Source organism: Emys orbicularis, chromosome 9 (assembly GCF_028017835.1).
Source record: "Emys orbicularis isolate rEmyOrb1 chromosome 9, rEmyOrb1.hap1, whole genome shotgun sequence".
Classification (NCBI taxonomy): Eukaryota; Metazoa; Chordata; order Testudines; family Emydidae; genus Emys; species Emys orbicularis.
In genome coordinates, this window is record NC_088691.1 from 12,738,819 (window position 1) to 12,759,577 (window position 20,759).

A 20,759-nucleotide genomic window follows, 5' to 3' on the forward strand; every position below is an offset into this window, starting at 1 on the left:
CCGAGATGGGGATAATCTCATCAGGTACACCTGATGATTCCGTGGAAGGGGAAGAGGAGGAGGAGGAGGACGAGCTGGCAGAGAGCACCCAGCTCTCCGTTCTCCCCAACAGCCAGGATCTGTTTCTCACCCTGACTGAAGTACCCTCCCAAGCCTCCCAAGCCAGCACCCAAGACCATGACCCCATGGAAGGGACCTCAGGTGAGTTTACCTTTTAAAATATAAAACATGTTTTAAAAGCAAGCATTTTTAATGATTAATTTGCCCTGAGCACTTGGGATGCATTCGCAGCCAGTACAGCTACTGGAAAAGTCTGTTAACATGTCTGGGGATGGAGCGGAAATCCTCCAGGGACATCTCCATGAAGCTCTCCTGGAGGTACTCCAAAAGCCTTGCCACAAGGTTTCTGGGCAGTGCAGCCTTATTCCGTCCTCCATGGTAGGACACTTGACCACGCCATGCTAGTAGCAAGTAATCTGGTATAATTGCCTGACAGAGCCTGGCAGCGTATGGTCCCGGTGTTTGCTGGCATTCAAGCAACATCCGTTCTTTATCTTGCTGTGTAATCCTCAGGAGAGTGATATCGCTTAGGGTAACCTGGTTGAAATAAGGGAATTTAATTAAGGGGACAGAGGTGGCCGTTCCTACTGGGCTGTTTGCCTGTGGCTGAAAAGAAATCCTTCCCTGCATTTAGCCAAGTGCAAAGGGTGGGGGGAGGATTGGCCCAGAGCTTTTCGCGTTTTGCTAGCAGGGATCTTCCCTGATACCAGCCACGCGGTGGGGGGAGGGAGAAAGCACTCATCCCAGAGAATTCATGGTGGGTGGGGGGGTGGTTGTTAGTTTGGTTCCTGCAGGGATCTTCCCTGATACCAGCCACGTGGTGGGGGGAGGGAGAAAGCACTCATCCCAGAGAATTCATGGCGGGTGGGGGGGTGGTTGTTAGTTTGGTTCCTGCAGGGATCTTCCCTGATACCAGCCACGCGGTGGGGGGAGGGAGAAAGCACTCATCCCAGAGAATTGGATGGTGGGGGGGTGTTAACCTTCAGCAGCAGAAAACAAGCTAACAGGAAAACTGCAGCACAACGGGCTTTGCTTGGTATGTGGGAAAGCAGGGCGCAGAAGCCTAAAGACAGTGGCTTACCATGGCAGCATGCAAGGTGAATTCTGTTGCCCGGACCTGCGTCTGTGATCTCTAGCAGCAAAGCCACAGGCACTCAATATTAAGAGGCAAAATGCGAACTTGCACAGAAATCACATGTGCTATGTAATGTGAATAGTATACACCGTGAAAGAGTATAAGCATTGTTCTGAAAAATGTATCTTTTAAAAAAATTCTCTCCTTTTTTCACTCCCTCCAGCAGGTGCAAATGTTTCAAGCCTCCCTCCTCCTTCCCGAAGGCTATCCCAGATAAGGCGTCGTAAAAAAAAGACGAGAGAAGAGATGTTTGCCGAAATCATGCAATCCACCAGGAGTGAAAGAGCTCATCTGAATGAGTGGAAGGAGACGGTTTGCAAGTATAGGAAAGAAGCCAGTGACCGTGAGGACAGGAGGGACCAACGTGAGGACATGAGGGACCAACGTGAGGACATGAGGGACCAACGTGAGGAGAGGAGAGACGCTCGAGATGAGAGGTGGCGGCAGGAAGATCAGAGGAGTCGGGAAGCAACGCTGGGGCTGCTGCGTGAGCAAACAGACATGCTCCGGCGTCTGGTGAAGCTTCAGGAACGGCTGCTGGAGAACAGAGTGCCGCTACAGCCCCTGTATAACCCCCCTACCTCCTCACCATGTTCCATAGCCTCCTCACCCAGACGTTTAAGAACACGGGGGGGGAGGCTCCGTACACCCTCCCATTCCACCCCAGTGGACAGCCCAAGCAAAAGGCTGCCATTTTTTTAACCTTTTTTTACTGGGCTTTTTCTTCCCGCTGATCCTCCTCCCAAACCCCACTCAGGTTCTCTCCCTCTTTTTATAATCAATTAATAAAGAATAAATGATTTTTAAACAATGGTGACTTTATTTCCTTTGAAAGCAAGCTGGGGGAAGGGGGAGGGTGGGTTCCTTACAGAGAATGAGTCAATAAAGGGGGCGGGTTTTCAGGAAGGATAAACAAACATAAATTTCACACTGTAGCCTGGCCAGTCATGAAACTGGTTTTCAAAGCTTCCCTAATGCGCAGCGCTTCATCGTGTGCTCTTCTAATCGCCCTGGTGTCTGGCTGCGAGTAATCAGCAGCCAGGCGATTTGCCTCAGCCTCCCACCCTGCCATAAAGGTCTCCCCCTTGCTCTCACAGAGATTGTGGAGCACACAGCAAGCAGTAATAACAATGGGGATATTGGTTTGGCTGAGGTCTGAGCGAGTCAGTAAGGATCGCCAGCGACCTTTTAAACAGCCAAATGCACATTCTACCACCATTCTGCACTTGCTCAGCCTGTAGTTGAACAACTCCTGACTCCTGTCCAGGCTGCCTGTGTATGGCTTCATGAGCCATGGCATTAAGGGGTAGGCTGGGTCCCCAAGAATAACAATTGGCATTTCAACATCCCCCACGGTTATTTTCTGGTCCGGAAAGTAAGTCCCTTGCTGCAGCCGTTTAAACAGATTGGTGTTCCTGAAGACGCGAGCGTCATGAACCCTTCCCGGCCAGCCCACATGGATGTTGGTGAAACGTCCCTTGTGATCCACAAGTGCTTGCAGCACCATTGAAAAGTACCCCTTGCGGTTTATGTACTGGGTACCCTGGTGCTCCGGTGCCAAGATAGGAATATGGGTTCCATCTATCGCCCCACCACAGTTAGGGAATCCCATTGCAGCAAAGCCATCCACTATGACCTGCACATTTCCCAGAGTCACTACCTTTCGTAGCAGCACCTCCGTGATTGCTTTGGCTACTTGCATCACAGCAGCCCCCACAGTAGATTTGCCCACTCCAAATTGATTCCCGACTGACCGGTAGCTGTCTGGCGTTGCAAGCTTCCACAGGGCTATCGCCACTCGCTTCTCAACTGTGAGGGCTGCTCTCATCTTGGTATTCTGGCGCTTCAGGGCAGGGGAAAGCAAGTCACAAAGTTCCATGAAAGTGCCCTTACGCATGCGAAAGTTTCTCAGCCACTGGGAATCGTCCCACACCTGCAGCACTATGCGGTCCCACCAGTCTGTGCTTGTTTCCCGGGCCCAGAATCGGTGTTCCAAGCCTATAACCTGGCCCATTAACATCATAATCTCCAAAGCACCGGGGCCCGCGGTCTCAGAGAATTCTGTGTCCGTGTCCATGTCCTCATCACGCTTGTCGCTGCGCTGCAATCGCCGCCTCCTCCTCCTCGCCTCTTTTTTCTGGTCCTGGGTAAGCATAAACTCCACAAGAACGCGCGAGGTGTTTACAATGTTCAAGACTGCGTTCTGGAGCACAACGGGATCCATGCTTGCTGCGGAATGGAGTCTGCAGAGTTCACTCAGGAAAAAAGGCGCGAAATGGTTGTCTGCCGTTGCTTTCAGGGAGGGAGGGGGAGGCTGTACCCAGAACCACCTGCGACAATGTTTTTTGCCCCATCATGCACTGGGGTCTCAACCCAGAATTCCAAGGGGGGTGGAGACTGCGGGAACTATGGGATAGCTATGGAAAAGCTACCCACAATGCAACGCTCTGGAAATCGATGCTACTACGGTAGCTTGGACGCACACCACCGAATTAATGGTGCCTAGTGTGGCCGAATACATTCGAATTTATAAAATCGGTTTCCTAAATTCGAATTATATAAATTCGGATTAATCCTGTAGTGTAGACATACCCTTACATGGTGTTGAAACTTGCTGTAGTCGGTGCTAGTGAGTCTCATCCTAAGAAAAAAGGGATTGTGGCATGATCCAGGCTGGGTTTCAGTTTCGCAGAGTGGAACAGAACCAAGAAATCACTGTGGGGTGTCAGGGCTCTAGGAGGCCACATGGGACAGGAGCTTCACCACTAGTTTCTAGGGCAGCATAAAAGATTTTTCTTCTCTAGGAGGCAAAGGTTGCTGAATAGCAGAAGCAAAGACAACAGGCTGGAGTGGAAGGAGACAGTGGAACAACCAGATCTCCACTTGTGTCCCACACTCCTCCAGATCACGATGTACCAGTGAAAGGATTTGGGGCTCCTGGCCCAGTAGCACCCTTCCCCAAATGCCACATGGGTTGGAAGACCCAGCAATACCTTTCTGATGATCTCCAATCAATCTGCACACACCAAGCCATCTTGTTCCTAATTGCCTGCACAAATTAGGTCGCCATATGTAAATTATAGCATTAGCATACACAGTACAGTGTGCGTAGAGTGACCAGATGTCCCAATTTTATAGGGACAGTCCCAATTTTTGGGTCTTTTTCTTATATAGGCTCCTATTACCCCCCCACCCCCACCCTCTGTCCCGATTTTTCAGATTTGCTGTCTGGTCACCCTAAGTGTGCAAGAAACTGCTTGCATAGAGCTTCCCCACAGAGAGAGGGGCCTCACTTGGAAAATTCGAAACTGATCACCACTAGCACTAGAAAGCTTCTTAGTTGGAGAACTTTGCCTTGGGACTCAGAGTCTGAATTCTCACTACAATAACACAGTGACTGACTGCTCTGCCATCGTCCTCCCTGCCAGATTAATGCTGATTTAAGAGTAGATCTTTAAGGGGCTATTAGTTGATGCAAAAAATAGAATTCTACTGCCTCTAAAAATATTTTCCTAACCATCTTAAAAAATGTAAGCTCAAAATTACCTTTTAAAGCTCCCTGTTGGAAAGCACAGTAGTAAAGCACAGCACGAGTACTAAATTATCCTAGTAATTACGTTGATGAGAATGCACAACCTTCAGGTGCACAACAAAACCATTAAAGGAGATCTGGATTTTCTTTACGGGTATATTATGTGTCATAATACTGAATGCAAGGGGAATCCAACAACTGTGGAAAAGCAGGGCGGCTCCAGGCAAAAGCGCACCAAGCGCGTGCCTGGGGCGGCAAGCCGCAGGGGGCGGCCTGCCGATCGCTGTGGGGGCGGCAATCAGGGAGTCTTCGGCGGCATGCCTGCGGGAGGTCCATCGGTCCCGCAGCTTTGCCAATTCAGTGGCGGGTACGCCGAAGCCGCAGGACCGGCGGACCTCCCGCAGGCATGCCGCCGAATCCGCGTTACCAGCGGACCTCCCGCAGGCGTGCTGCCGAATCCACATTACCAGCGGACCTCCCGCAGGTGCACCGCCGAAAGCCGCCTGACTGCCGGGCTTGGGGCGTCAAAATACATAGAGCCGCCCCTGTGGAAAAGTGAGCAGTTTTGTGCAAACCTAAAAAACAAACTAGCATTGATCAGAGCAATGAAACATTCTACTATATAGACCTCTTCCGTTGTACACCAGCATGTTCAGCAACATGTGGATTAAGGGTAGGGTTGTTCCAGAGGTTATCACCCACTTCCTGTAACAAAGTCATGGACAAATCTTTCCTATGAGAAGACACTTTAGAGAAACCCATTTGAAGAGGCCTTGAGGATGATCCTAAATTCACTCTTGCTGGCACAGGATTTTATATTAACATTTTGTTCTGGTGGCCATCCTGCACCCTGGATAAGTTTGGGTAAATCCCCACCACTTCATTCTCTCTGGAAATAAAAATCCAGCAACAAAGTCTTTGCTCCTTCATGGTACTTGGGAATGTAGTATTTCCCTTTTCCCAGTTAATCCCAATGGGATGTCTATCCACCCACCCAGGTACTATCTTGACCCTCATTGCCATGGGCATCTGAGTAGCACTGAGCAAATACTTCATTTTTTGGATCTGTAGGCAAGCCAAACAAAGAGGGTGTGCTCATTTTGAGCCAAAACTGGGAGTTTTTAAACTAAAAAATGGAAACCACAGACTTTAGAAACTTTGTTTGGGTCAAATGAAACATTGCAAATACCATTTCGACCTGACATTTCATTGTGAAAATGGAGCTTCGAAACACAAACTTCAAAATGGTTGAAAAATATTTTCCAGATTTTTCACAGCTGAAACCTTTTGCCATATTCTACCCAAATTCATGAATAGTTTTAATATTCTGGGGCGGGGGGGGGGGGGGGGAATGCATTTTCCAGCAAATTTCCTATTTGTTAAAAAAAAAAAATGGCCCAGCTCTACATCGGAGCAGCTGTGATCTCAGGTCACATTCTAATCTTCATGTTCTACAGATAACTCTAAATACATGCCAGCAGTTCATGTCAGATCTCCAACCCCCCCTAGGTCTAAGAAAGCCTCCAACAATTCAGCTCTTCCTGCACAACGATGGATGCAACATCTCATTCATAGGCATATTTCAATGGGGACTTTGATAGGGACCCTCTCTCAATAGTTTGCATTTTTATGTATTTATTTATTTCATGTTTATGAAGATCCCCAGGAGCCTAGCAACCCAGGTGGCTACATTCAGGTTTCTCTCTGCTTCGCCAAGTCAGCAACATGCTTAACATTTGCAGATAACACTGAGCAGTGGAGAGCAGATTGACTCACCCCAGCCCAGACGAAAAAAGCATAATGCTGTAAGTAATAGGTTGCAAAGTCATTGTTAATAAAAATTATGCTGACCAAAATTAGAACAATCAGCCAAAGCGCTTTAGTTTCCAGACTGCGCCAATGACACTAAAAAATCCCACGCCAAGCATGGTTTCCAGTTTAGTCCTTTGGTTTGCCTACAAATAGAGATGTCGCATTGAATGCGGACAGAACATCCGTTTGCAGTACTCATCCTGTTTGCTAGCTATATTTTCAGATGTTTCTCTGAATCTCATCCAAATTGTATGAGCCTCCTTAGCTTTGCATAATTGGGCATGAAGTGTCACAAGGTCATGCAAGGAGTCAGAAGATGAGTAGATTTTAGTGTTTTCTGCTGGACTGGAGACACTGTAAAAATAACCGCAAGTTATTATCATGCTTATTGTCCCATCCAGATCTGTCCAAAACCTGGAGGCGCAGAGGTGCCTGAACATAGCAAACAGTGAAAGTAACTAAAGAGGTTTGGACTGAGTTTCTAAGCTGAAGTCCCATGAAGGGAGCAGCTATTTATATAAGCAGTAATGTATTACAGTAGCCTCGAGTCCCAACCAAGAATTGCTAGGCACTGTGTTTGTAACACACAGCTTACAGACCAAAAAGCTTACAGACTAAACAGACACAATAGCAGAGGGTGGAAGGGAAAAGCGGCACAAAGAGGGAAAGTGACTTGCCCAAGGTCACACAGCAGGTCAGTGGCGGAGCTAGGACTAGAACCCAGGTCTGCCAATCCCAGTGTCGTGCCCTATTCACAGTACCACACTAGAAGTAGATAGGGTAGCATTCCACCCCTACTTAACACAGTGGCACATTTCCAATGCACATTTCACAGAGAGCTCTTGAACTCGGACTACATATATTTGAACAACAAGAGGAAGGGATTAATGTGCCGTTAAAAAGAACGCGAACTTACACTAACACCAAAGTGTCCTTGGAGAGGGCCATTCAAGACTATTGGCATACCAACACTTGAGAGGAAGAGGAGGAAATGAAAAGGTTGTTGGCTTTGCAAAAAGCAAAAAATTAAGTCTAGATAGATCCACATTTATTCAGCAGCCTGGAAAGTGGAGTTGTTGCAGTCTATGAAATGGGTATTTCCCAGAGAGCCTCGGAAGACACTCTCGATCTCTAGGGTAAGTCCTGCCCAAGAGACTGGGGTGGCTCTTAAGGAGCAATTCAGTCAGTCCCTCAAGTAAATCAAATGCATTTTTTTCAATGCACTCAACCAACACACACAACTTTCCTCCCGAGGCCACCGTTTAAATTCAAAACTAGCTTGAAGTGACACTATTGTTTTATGTATCAAACAAGACTTGAGACCTTCACAACAAAGTATCTAGAAGGCCAACTGCTATGGAATGGCGGACATATTACAACCAGTCTCCGTGTGCCAAGCAGAGCTATGTTCTATTTTTTCATAATAAAGCCAAAATAATTGCTATTACTTTTACTTCTCTACCACCTTCATCTGAGGAATTCAAGACACTTTCCACACACTCACCAATTTAGCCGCAGAACTTCCCTGTGAGATATCCTACAACATGGAGATCTTTAAATGGCGAGCAGTATGCCTAGTGGTTAGCCCACTTGATGGAGACTCTGGAGATCTGGGTTCTTCTCCGCAACCTGCAACTGGATTGCTAGATGATCTTGGGCAAGTCACTTCACCTCCCTCTACCTTTGTTTCCCCATCTGTAAAATTGGAATAACGATGCTGGCCTTTGTTTAAAAAAAATAAATAAATAAAAATAAAAAACCACTTCTCATCTGTAAAAGCTTAAAGAACTATATAAGCACTCAGCATTGATAATAATAGCAATAAAGCTTGCAGAGATGAGATAAAAATCACTCTTGATGCCAAGCATTTTATTAGGAGAAAATTGAATACACAAAATATTTGCCTTTCCATATATACTTGTCAATTACTTTCTTTAAAAAAAAAAAAAACTGTATGAAATCATTTGATGCTGAAACATTGATCTGCCCCAGACACAGGCAAGATCTGGGTATAATTATGGTCTGGTGGTTTAGTATTAAAAAAATCATAGAACTCTGCCAAAACAACTTAAAATCCACATTTTCACTGCTGATACTTAGGAAAGAAGAGGATCAATCCTATTATGAAGATCTGCATCATCTACTTGGAATGGCAAGTCATTTTGGAGTAATAAGCTGGTGGATCTTGGATCAGCAGCATAATGTGGGCAAAAACTGCTCCTTATTTTTGTCTCATCAATACCTGCTTTGGGCTAGCTGCCTAGGTCACTTAATAAAGGTTTCACTCTATTACTCCATTTTAGACATGGGACAGCTGATGCCTAGAGATTAAGACATTTTCAAAAGCACCTAGGTGCCTATCCACATCTTTGGGCACCTAAATACTTTCAAAGATATCTGGCCCTCAAGGTAAGTCTACACAGCAAAGGCTGTGCATGGGCTAGCTTGCCCAAGCTAGCTTGAATGCGGCTAGCACAAGTAACAATAGCAGCGAAGACAGCACAGCGTGAGCTTCAGAACAGGCTAGCGAGCCGAGCACGTCCACAGGGCCGTCACTGCTATTGTTACCTGCTAGCTGGATTCAAGCTTAGCCTCTTGAAGTAGCTATGCACAGCTCTTGCTGCGTAGACGTTCCCTCAATGACTCACTAAAGGTCACATAAGAAGTTTGTAGCACAGCAAATTGTCATATGTGAAGATATAGGAAGAACATTTAAACCATGTAGGAAGAGGCCAGTCCAACTGGAACATCCTTGCCCAACAGTGGTCCTTCCTCCCCTCAGCAGAGAGCATCACTGGAGGATAAATAAGGAGTACTTGCTGGAGTAGGATATTGAGTTAAGTGGAAGGCATGAGAGGGTTCCAAACCTTGAAGTAGTGAGCGGTTGTATTCAGTTCCCAAACTAAACCCTGAAGCGATTTTGTTCGGGTCTCTTATCAAGAGATGAGGACACAGCACAGGTCTTAAGTGTTCTAGTATGTGTCACATTTATCGCCATGATGGGAGGCTCTCTAATTTTGTTTCAGTAACAGCAAAATATGCATGTGACTTTTACCCGCTACTCACAGATACCTCCACACACACACACACACACACAGTGGATCAACCACTGCCTGAAAATAAACGCAAATCTTTGACCACAAATTCTTCTCGGACCTATCTCCAGTGTACTATGTATCTTCCTCTGAGCTGATTACAAGTACTAATCATGCTCCGCATAGGGAAGAATTGATTGGTTTTGAAAGGGTGAGATGATAAAATGATAAACATACTCCCCTAAGGGTGACATTGCTACTTGGATCAATTTAGCTTTCAGCTCATAGACAGGCAATCATGTCTCCTTTAGCAAGTAATAGCTGGTACCATAATAGGAGAATACCATGCAGGTCTATCCACCAGCCCTTGCACAAAGTACTAAAAGAATCACTTCCCTTTGTCACAAGTCAACAACGTGAAAATATTTAACCCAGCCCTTCATCAGAGTTGGAGTGAAATTTTAAGCTTTACTTTATTATAATTAGTTCAAAGAACTTACTTCAACTACCGGGGGGGAAAAAACAAATCATCATATTTCTCCATTTTATCACAATCTCCCATAGCCATTTCACACACTCCTCCCCCTCCCCCCTTAATGTTATCGCTTATTGTTTTTAAACTGCAGTCAGTAATAGATTTCATTACAGACTCCATGTAAAGACAAGGGAGCATCTGAGGCAGCAATTGTGGGCATTCATTGCTTACAACTTTTTAAATCAAATTTCCTCACTGCAGTGCACTTTGCATGGTAAGTGTGATTTTTCACAGCAACAAACAGAACGTAAATCTTTAAATTCAGCGGACAGAAATTTTATGTTCGGGCTTGTATTTAATTCATAATGGCAGTACCTAGAGCTCTTTAAAGAGTTATTGGTTCTCCGGTCCTGCTGAATCACAGATATGTAGGGCTGGAAGGGACCTTGGGAGGTCATCAAGTCCAGCCCCCTGGCTGAGACAGGAGCAAGCAAACCTAGACCATCCCTGACTGGTGTTTGTCCAACCTGTCCTTAAAAAAAACCTCCAAGACGGAGATTCCACAACCTCCCTTGGAAGCTTATTCTTGAACTTAAGTACCCTTATAGTTAGAAAGTTTTTCCTAATATCTAACCTGAATCTCCCTTGTTGCAGATTAAGCCCATTACAATTCTTGTTCTACCTACACCACCATCTTTACAATACCTCTTAACATATTTGAAGACTTATCAGCCCTCCCCGTCCAGACTCACTCAAGACGAAACATGCCTCTCCCCCGCCCCCCATGTCATGTTTTCTAAACTTAGCATTTTTGTTGCTCTCCTCTGGACTCTCAACAATTTGTCCACATCTCTCCTAAAATGAGGGGCCCAGAACTGAACACAGGTACTCCAGATGAGGCCTGACCCAGTGCCAAGTAGAGTGGGACAATTACCTCCTGTGTCTTACATGTGACACTCCTCTTAATACGGCCCAGAATGACATTAGCCTTTTTTGCAACTGCATCACATTGTTGCCTCATATTCAGCTGTGATCCACTATAACCACCATATCCTTTTCAGCAGTACTACCCCCTAGCCAGTTATTCCCCATTTGGTAGTTGTGCATTTGATTTTTCCTTCCTAAGTCAAATAGGTTACACTTGTCTTTGTTGAATTTCATCTGGTTGATTTCAGACCAGTTACCCAATTTGGCAAGTATCAGAGGGGTAGCCATGTTAATCTGGATCTGTAAAAAGCAATAAAGAGTCCTGTGGCACCTTATAGACTAACAGACGTATTGGAGCATAAGCTTTCGTGGGTGAATACCCACTTCGTCAGATGCATGCCAATTTGTCAAGGTCATTTTGACTTCTAATCCTGTCCTCTAAAGTGCTTGCAAGGCCCCCCCCTCCTCCAAGCTTGGGGTCATCTGAAAATTTACAAGCACTCTCCACACCATTATCCAAGTCATTAATGAAAATATGGACTAGAACTGGACCCAGTACTGATCCTTACAGGACCCCACTACATAGGTCATCCCATTTTGACAGCAAACCCGTGATAACTACTCTGAGCACAGTCTTTCAGACAGTTGTGCACCCACCTCATAGTAATTTCACCAAAACCATATTTCCCTAATTGTCTTTGAGAATGTTACATGGGTCTGTGTCAAAAGCCTTTCTAAAAAAAGAAAAACAAAATCAAGATATATCCTGTTTACTGCTTCTCCCTTACCCACCATCCAGTAGGCCAGTAACCTTGTCAAAGAAGGAAATTGGGTTGATTTGGCAAGATTTGCTCTTGACAAATCCATGGTGGGCATTCCATATAATCTTACTATCATCCAGGTGCTTACAAATGGATTCTATAATAATTTGTTCCAATATCTTTCCAGGTACTATAATGCCCTAAGATCTGGCTCAAGAGATGTGCTCAGCCAGGTACTATTCCTCTCAAATTGGGGAACCAAAATTAATGGCCACTTTTGAAAATTTGGGCTTACACAATTCAGATCATACAAGAAGTCAGAGGCAGACCTAGAAACTCTCAGTCTTCTGTGACACCGACTAGCTTGCTTTTTTGAAGTAAAGCTTTAACGTAAACATTTATCCATTATCATTAGTACAGCAGTATGAGCATCCTAGTACTTTCCATACACAAAGGTACACAATACCCGCCCTGAAGACTTTACATTAAAGAATGAAGATTCAGGCCCTTAGTCATACGCATTGTCCCTACTTACAAAGAAAAATTCAGATAATAAAACTACTTGACCAAACACGATTTTCTCACCTGAGTAAAGGTGGCAGGATCCAGCCCTCAGTTTAGACCAACTATGATGAATGATTGCTACAAACCCTGGGTGAAGTCCTGGCCCCGCTAAAGTCAGTTGGCAAAACTCCCATTCACTTCAGTGGGGCCAGAAGTACACCCATGACAGGTGCACATTTGGGAGAGGCGATTTTTACAGGCAAGAGGATGAGAATTACCCCTCGGTAAGATTATGTGGCAGGTTAAGTTCAGCTTGGTTCATGCCTTGATGGTTGAAATTTGTTTTCAACTAGCAAGTCAGTTTTAGGCCAGAGTTACTTATGAATGAACAGGCCAAATCCTACTGAGATAAGTGGTCTCCTGAGCAGGATGCAGCCCACTAGCAATACCCCCTTCTCTGTGGGAGCGGGCTAAGGGGAATTCAGCAAGAAGCCTATACTGTTAAATAAGTGCTTTTGCCTTTCTTCGGGTCTGTCTATTCACTCATACACAAAATGCTACTGTGGGGAACTCAATTATTCAATAGCTGCGAGTAAAATATTAAATAAACTAGTTACACAAGGGCAGCTCAAAAGGAAGTGATGGTTTGAACAAAGTTGATAGCATTCACAGTGCAACATGAAGAACTCCAGTGAAGGGGCAAGATGTTTGTTTTTTAATAGTTGATGCAGTGTTAGGAAGGTCCCGAAGGAGTTTATATTGACACTGAGAACAGAGAATGTGATGTATACGTCCATATAAAGTAGCAACAGAGAACCAGAACATTACAAGTGGATTTAAATGTTATAAGAGATAAGAAATTAGCTTTTACACATTCATGGTCTTTTGCAGCAAAATACACTTATTTTGCAAGTATAAAATTGTGTTCTAGGCCATCTGCTAGAGTGTTGCTAAGGCCCGGTGATTGTCATAATAGTCATAAACTGAGACATAAGTATTCACTGTGTGCTGGAAAACGGATTAAATCATCTTCACGGCTGCCCTGCAGACACCCTCCTGGAATCTTGCCTTGCTTGGGACATTCCTTTTGCTTCCCTATTAAGTTCGGTTTTCAAATGGTTGCTTCCCAGGCACTCTGGTGTCTGCACCCCACCTTCTGTATATCCCAGCCCAAGTCCCCTGACTGTTCCCACAGGCCCACTGGGGCCTCTGGACTTTTCCACTCTTTCAACTCCACTTCTTATTCCAGAAAGAGGTTTCAAATTGATGCCTAAAGCCCCCTTCTTCCACTCCTTCAAAAGCTCCGCAAGGCACCTCTCCACATTCTCCTTCCTGGCACCCATCCCCTCCTCCTATACTATGACACCAAATCCCTCATTTTCATAGTATTGTGCCCTCTTGTGTGTTTAGGTTCTAATCAGCAAGGTACTTAGGCATGTGAGCCTAACTTCAGGCATGTGAGAAGACCCACTTGTGTCAATGAAACACCTCCTATGTCTAAGTTCTGTGCAGAATTGAAGCCATAAGGCTGATCCAAAGCTCACTGAGAAGACAAAGGCACAACAAGATCCAATGGCTAGAAACTGAAACTAGGCGGGATGCAGGAGATCAGATTAGAGGATCATCATGGTCCCTTTTGGACTTTATGAAGTCAGTGGGAGGCTTTCCATTAACTTCAGTGGATTCTGTATGAGGCCTTGAATTTGTAAGCTTCCCAGGGCAAAGGCCCCTTTCTTTGTCTGATACATTCAACCATTCAAGTGCTGTGCATGCCCAACAGCATTTGACTTGTAACTCAGAAGTTAATATACATTTCTATTCCACATTTTTCTTATTTTGATTCCCTCCAAGATCCTACCTTGGCATTTCACTGCACCCTGGAAAGATGGGTATTCACTTTTCTTTATCTGTTTCCTACTATAGCGCTTCTTTTGGGAAGGGGCTAGGCTTTCTTCCTAAATCCGTTCAATATTTTAAATGCTTTCATCATAAATTAGTTAATTTTAACCAAGTGCAATATTTAAACAGGCTCCAATTTTTAGCAAAGTTCAGCATTGCAACCATATGAGATCAAGGTAGCTAACCCTTCAACAAATTGCGCTATTTGCTCTGTTTTTTTCTATATGCATCTCCATTCCTCTCCACTGTTGAACAGAATCTCTCAATGTTGCCAGCTGTCACCTGGCTACTGCTATATCGGTAATGCTGCTTCCTCTCTAGAGGAGAGAGAACCATGGCAGAGTTTCCCTTAATAAAGTGCATGGACTACTGGTGCTTCACAGATTAATCGCTGGTGGCCCATGGAGGATTAACTGATCACATGGTGCTAGCTCCTCCTCCTCATTTCAAGCTGAACAGATGGGAGGCAGCAGGGAAACAAGAAGTGAAATAGACACAGTGATTAACTCTCTGCAAAAAGGACACAGCTTTTAAGCACTGATGACAGCTTAAAGCATTTTGTGCCAGGGCTGTGAAAGCAGAGTCCTGGGTGGCTCAAATTCTATGAGCCCAATACTGATACCGCACTAGCCAGAGATGGACTCACGCAGCAACACTGATATGGGGATTTAAGACACTTAGGACCCAGTCTACACTGGGGGTGGGGGGAAAATCGATTTAAGTTACGCAACTTCAGCTACGTGAATAATGTAGCTGAAGTCGACGTACCTAGATTAATTTACCACAGTGTCTTCAATGTGGTAAGTCGATGCTTGACACTCCCCCCCCTCGACTCCGCCTGCCCCTCTCGCCCTGGTGGAGTACCGGATTAGATGGGAGACCACTTGGCAGGCAATTTATCGTGTCTAGACTAGACGTGATAAATCGACCTCTGTTGGATTGATCACTGCCCATCAATCCAGCCGGCAATGTAGACAAGCCCTTAGAAGTTCAAGGGTTTTGAAATTTAAGATTTTGTAGTTCTCAGGATTAGTTCTGAGCCAAAAATCTAAAACTATGTCACCTCCTAGACACAATTCCAGTAATGATTCAGCCAAACCTATTCAGGCAACAGAATCTACAGCCTTGAACTATTTAACTTGACAACAGTTAAGCTGTTTGTCTGCCAAGACTACTGCCTGTCAAGTTGACTAGTATGGTCTGTTTCCCTGCACCCCCCTCGCTGTCTGTATCTATCTATTGTCCCTTGTCTTATACTTGGGTTGTAAGCTTCTTGATTGTTTTTTTGTTTTGTGTTTAATACAGCACCAAGCACAGTGGGATCCTGGTCCATGAGTAGCGTTCCTAGGCACTACTGTAATATAAATAATAAGAATAGCAGCTTCTCTGATGTTCTTTCCTCCATGCAATGTATGCGGACATGACACATGACATTCAGTGAAGTCCCCCGCATGCAGTCAAGCAATCAAAAGGTAGTTCTTCCAATGTAAAGGACCTTTTCAGGAAAGGGTAAAGTTATCAATTGTGCTTCAAATACTTCAATCACAGACAGTGCATTTCTCACATACATTGAGAGAGAAAAAAAATCAATGTTCTGCTCCACATAGCAGCCTAAAAATCATAGGGTGCATATAAGAAAGAATGCATATAGAAAGTAGAAAGCTAGCCACATATATGCATGTAGTTACAAAGGGACACTATATATTTCGGTCTTAAATCCGTATTTTCTTTCATCTTATGCTTGGGATACACTGGCCCACCCAGATGAGGAATTTACTCCAGTAGGTTAAATTTAGCAGTAGGCAGTCTAATATATTAAAGGGTTTTTTCCCCTACTAGTATTCAACCTGAATTGAGATCGACAAAAACTGCCAATAACTCAAGGCATTTTGCAAGGTAAGTCAAAGAAAGCAGCCAAGATCAATGTACTAAAATATAGCTAGTGGTACACTATCCGCTGGAAGACACTATACCTACAGATATTTTAGGTTTCATAGACACTGTAGAAATGTAGGGCTGGAAGGGACCTCAAGAGGTCATCCAGTCCAGCCTTCTGTGCTGAAGCAGGTCCATGTATACCTAGACCATCCCTGACAGATGTTTGTCTAACCTGTTCTTAAACCTATAATGATGGGGATTCCATAACCTTCCTAGGTAACCTGTTCCACTGTGTAACTATTCTTATAGTTAGAAAGCCCCTCCCGCCAATATCCAACTTTAATCTCCTTTGCTGCAAACTATGCCAATTACTTCTTGTCCTACCCCAGTGGAGAACAATTAAACACTGTCCTCTTTAATAACCACCACCACCTTTTACATATTAAAAGACTTACCAGGTCCCTCCTCGGCCTTCTCTTCTCTAGACTAAACATGCCCAGTTCTGTCAACCTTTCCTCGCTGGCCATGTTTTCTAAACCTTTTAGCATTTTTTGTTGCTTTCCTCTGGACTTTCCTCAGTTTGTTCACTTCTGAAAGTGCAGTGCCCAAAACTGGACACAGTACCTCAACAGAGGCCTCATCAGTCCTGAGTAGAGCTTAACGGTTACCTCTGAGGTCTTATATATGACATTCCTGTTAATACATCCCAGAATGACGTTTGCCTTTTTCACAACACCTTTGCACTGTTGGCATATTCAATTTGTGATTAGCTAGAACCCTTGTATCCTTTTAAAAGGATATTTACTCATCCAGGTCCTATTGATACCACACAGCAAGTCATAATACTGCCAGCTCCCACATACCATGGGTGAAATCCTGGCCCTTTTGAATTCAATGGCAAAGTTTCCATTGACTTCAATAGGGGCAAGATTTCACCTTATTTCTCATCTCATCTCCTGCCCCAGGGACCTCCGGATGCCAACTGGCAGAGGGCATAAGGGTTAAAGGAATCCCCTTTGTCTAGTATTTCCACTCTAGTTCACCAAAGACTGTCCTGGGAGGTCTCTAATGAAAGCCTGTGTGTCACTGCTCATCACTATCATTGCAAAACACATGTATGGATGTTGGGTAAGGAGTTACACACATACAGAAAATTATGTTCTTACGGTCTGTGTCTAGGGACTGGTCACCAGCAAAGGTGACAAGCAAGTTTTCTTTCAGACAAGTAACATTTGTCCATTTACATGTATAAAGAATTGTGTGGTTCACAACAGGCCTCCACTCATAGATGTGAGCCGAATGCTAATGAAGGATTGTGAAGTCTTCAAAGAGAGGAAATTAACAGCAAGAGGTAAATAGCAGGGATTATCCTGTTTAGGAGTAACCCAACGAATTTTTGAAACTATATCTGATAGGGTTGCCAACCCTCCAGGATTGGCCTGGAGTCTCCCAGAATCGGCATCGATCTCTTGGTGACTATTGAAAGCAATCTGGGAGATTTAAATAGGATATTTTAAGAAACGACATTACGTCATGTTGGGGAAAAAATCTCCCAGAATAGCTTCAGTCACAGTTGGCAACCCTAATATCTGAGGTACAGATGAATCCCTAGGTATTCCTTCAATCTGCAGTCAGCGGACTTGATCGGATGAGAAGGGGTCTCAACCAAACTGCTTGAGAACACTGAGGAAAGAATTTTGAGTAAGCTTTGCTGTAGGAGATAGAGAAATGCCTTATTAGTTAAGTTTAGTCTCTAGAAAACATGTTACCATTTGTTTTATATGTAGCCATTTCATTTCTGACCAATATTCTTACTCACTATCACTTGAATCTCCATTCTTTGATAATATATTTATAGTAAAAACAAGAACAAGTTTTAGTTCTGTGCGTTCAGCAGAGCTATGTTCTAAAGTATAACTGGGGGGGTACTGTTCCTTTGGGAACCGCAGGCCTGGTAATTCTGTGAGTGGTCAGTGGAGGACTCTGGAGTTGGCGTATGGCTAACTTGTGCCTGTGTTGTCAGGGACTGGTAATTTCAAGGAGCTGAACCACAGCAGGCAGAGACAAGACTCCGTCATGCTGAGGGTAGGTGATGGTGTTTTGATAATTGGGCCTACAAATTTACCCTAATTGTAAGCTTGACTATCAAAAGTGAGAATAAGTTAAGATGTCACACCATAATCTATAACAAATGCTGATGGAAAACAGTACAAAAGGGAGGCAGACTTAATTAGTCCAAACAAAGAGGCCTACTAATATAAACTCCAGGACTGCATTAAGATCATGCTAAGTAAACAAGAAAATGGGGAACCAGAAATTAATGAACCAAAACTGGTGTGTCAGAAACTAGGCCTAATTAGTGGACAAAATAATGAGGAAATGAGCTATCCTTCCCATCAGTTCCTTTTGGAGTCCTAAAGGAAAGAGATTTCAGAAGAAAAATTGGCTACTGGAGCAAACTTTACCATCATGGCTGCCACCCCTGTCTCCTGAGATCCCAGGACTTCATCATTCTAATCAGGCCAGAGAGAGACACCACAGATAAAACTGCCACTTCTCTCCAGCCAACTGAATCCCAACCACCACCTGGGATGAAACAGGTTTGGACTTTAACAGCACCAGCAGCTTCAGCCCATCTCAACTAACTTCTTCTCTTTTCCCAAACAGGACAGTTACCGTCTTTGATACCATCTAAGAGACTGTCACACAAGAGTTTTCCCAGCTAGAGGGAAAGGAAACAAGAGATGTTGTTACATAATATTTTACATTTCAAAGGCTTTAACTGTTTTTTTCCTTCACCTTTAACACAAGATTAACAGGACATTTAATGGTATGTTTGCCCTAGTGCTAAGCAGGCAGAGGTTTCTGTATACCAAAACTCAAACCTTGTTTTACACTGTTTAACGTTGGACAGTGACTGGGTTGTGGTAACACCTTTAACCCATATATTCCATCTAAAAGAATACAAACAGTAGTAAAGTGCATCACAAACCTGAGCACCCACAGGAAGTGTCACACTACTCCACAAGCTTCGGGTCAGGCCGAAGTAGTCAATGGAAAGGCTTCCATTGTTTTCAATAGACTTCGCATCAAGCTCCTTGTTATGACCAAAGCCCAATCACCGGACTTCAGCAAGAGTGCCGGCCTAAGGGAATTGGGATCTGGCCCATGATGTACTAACAATTCAAGACCATAAGATAGTTTTACTAAATAGAAGAGTTACATTTTATTTGGCCTAAATCCCAGAGAGAAGGTACTGTTTAAAAATGTCTATTTTTAAACAATTTTTTTAAAAATAAATAATAAAAAAAATCTGCCTAGCATTTGTCCATTCCAAAAATGGACTTAACCACTCTCTCTAGAAATGTGTGAAAGTCCATAATGAGAAATTAAACATCAGTTTCTACATTTCCCAGTGAGAAAGGTAGAAACTGAACTGAAAAAAAAAAATCAGACACCAGACAAGTCATTTGTTTTTACACATGACTTTTTGGCTACATATCGTAGCTGAAAGACTGAGGGCAGACAGTTCATTAAGAGCCCTTAAGTTCATATCTGTGGCACGCAATCATCACAAAAAAGTAGCTTAGACACAATCAACCACATAAGGCATATACCGTACATTCAACAACGTGCTCAATACCTACTTACTATGATCTCAGAAGATTCGCAACTGTATGCAAGGTCTTGAGGCCTAATCCTGCTCTTCCTCCTCAGACATGAATCCCTCTGAGGTCAGAGTTTAGCTTGAGAAAGGAGAGCAGGTTCAGATCACATCTTTAAACACTGGGTAAAAATAACCCTCTGGACAAGAAGTTACTTTTGGTGCCAGTGCCAATTCTACGGGTTAGATGGTCTCTTCTTTCAAGCTAGATGATAGCTAGCATAGAGCCAACATAAGATTTTTTTATTTATTTTTTTAAAGACATTTTATAGACTTTGGGCCCAATTCTTATTTAGATAGGCCCCTTTACACCACCCAGAATGTAAAGGGGCCTGAAAGTGGACGTAAATTCATATTGACTTTTAAGATCCTTTTATACTTCCACAAGGTGAGAATCGGGCCCTTGTACAAAATAAATAAATAAATAATTTTTTTTTTAAAAGACTAATCCTAAAATACTCATAAGCTAGACAGATCAGCATTTTTCGTGGTAAATCACTTCAAGCTTAATGTCATTATATTTCAATACAATGAACACACCGACAGAAATTCCATGGATGCCACGTTTAGCCTGTTGCACAGGTAGCAGGCAGTTTGTGTTGGATACCACCCTTCCTAAATAATTAATCAACAAGGATTATGCATGCAGAACAAAAACTGGGCCTATGACATGATCACCAAAGCCAGACTTTGTTAAATATCAAATAGCGATCACATTTTTCTGAGACTTACCGGAATTTCTCTTTGATACCAACTTCAAATTTGTGCTGACGACTGTACAGATCACAAGAACCAAGAGAACGGGAGTCTTCATCTTTCACTTCCGTTGACAGCTGAAATGCAAACAGAGCAGGAAGTCTGAATCACAGCTCTTCGCTACAACAAAGCAACAGCTAGAGTTGAACATTTCTCAAAGAATCATTATAGGGCAATGGCTTAATATAGTGACTTCTGGGGGGCAGCAGGGGGCGTTATGCAGAGCTAGGAAAACGTTTCAAAATGAATAATTTATCTGAGTATCAGACAAAAGTTTTAAAAATGACACGTAGAAACTTTTTTCCCCCTTTAGAAACAGTT

At 43.8% G+C, this 20,759-nt stretch overlaps 1 protein-coding gene across 1 annotated transcript in view; it reads right to left on the reverse strand.

The window, feature by feature from the left end:
• IL1RAPL2 (interleukin 1 receptor accessory protein like 2) overlaps window positions 1–20,496 on the reverse strand; it is a 524,968-nt gene extending 504,472 nt beyond the window's left edge. The window contains exon 1 of the mRNA XM_065411176.1: window positions 20,415–20,496. Coding sequence (XP_065267248.1) covers window positions 20,415–20,496 — 82 coding nt within the window. The remainder of the gene's footprint in view (window positions 1–20,414) is intronic.
• Between the last annotated feature and the right edge of the window lie 263 nt (window positions 20,497–20,759).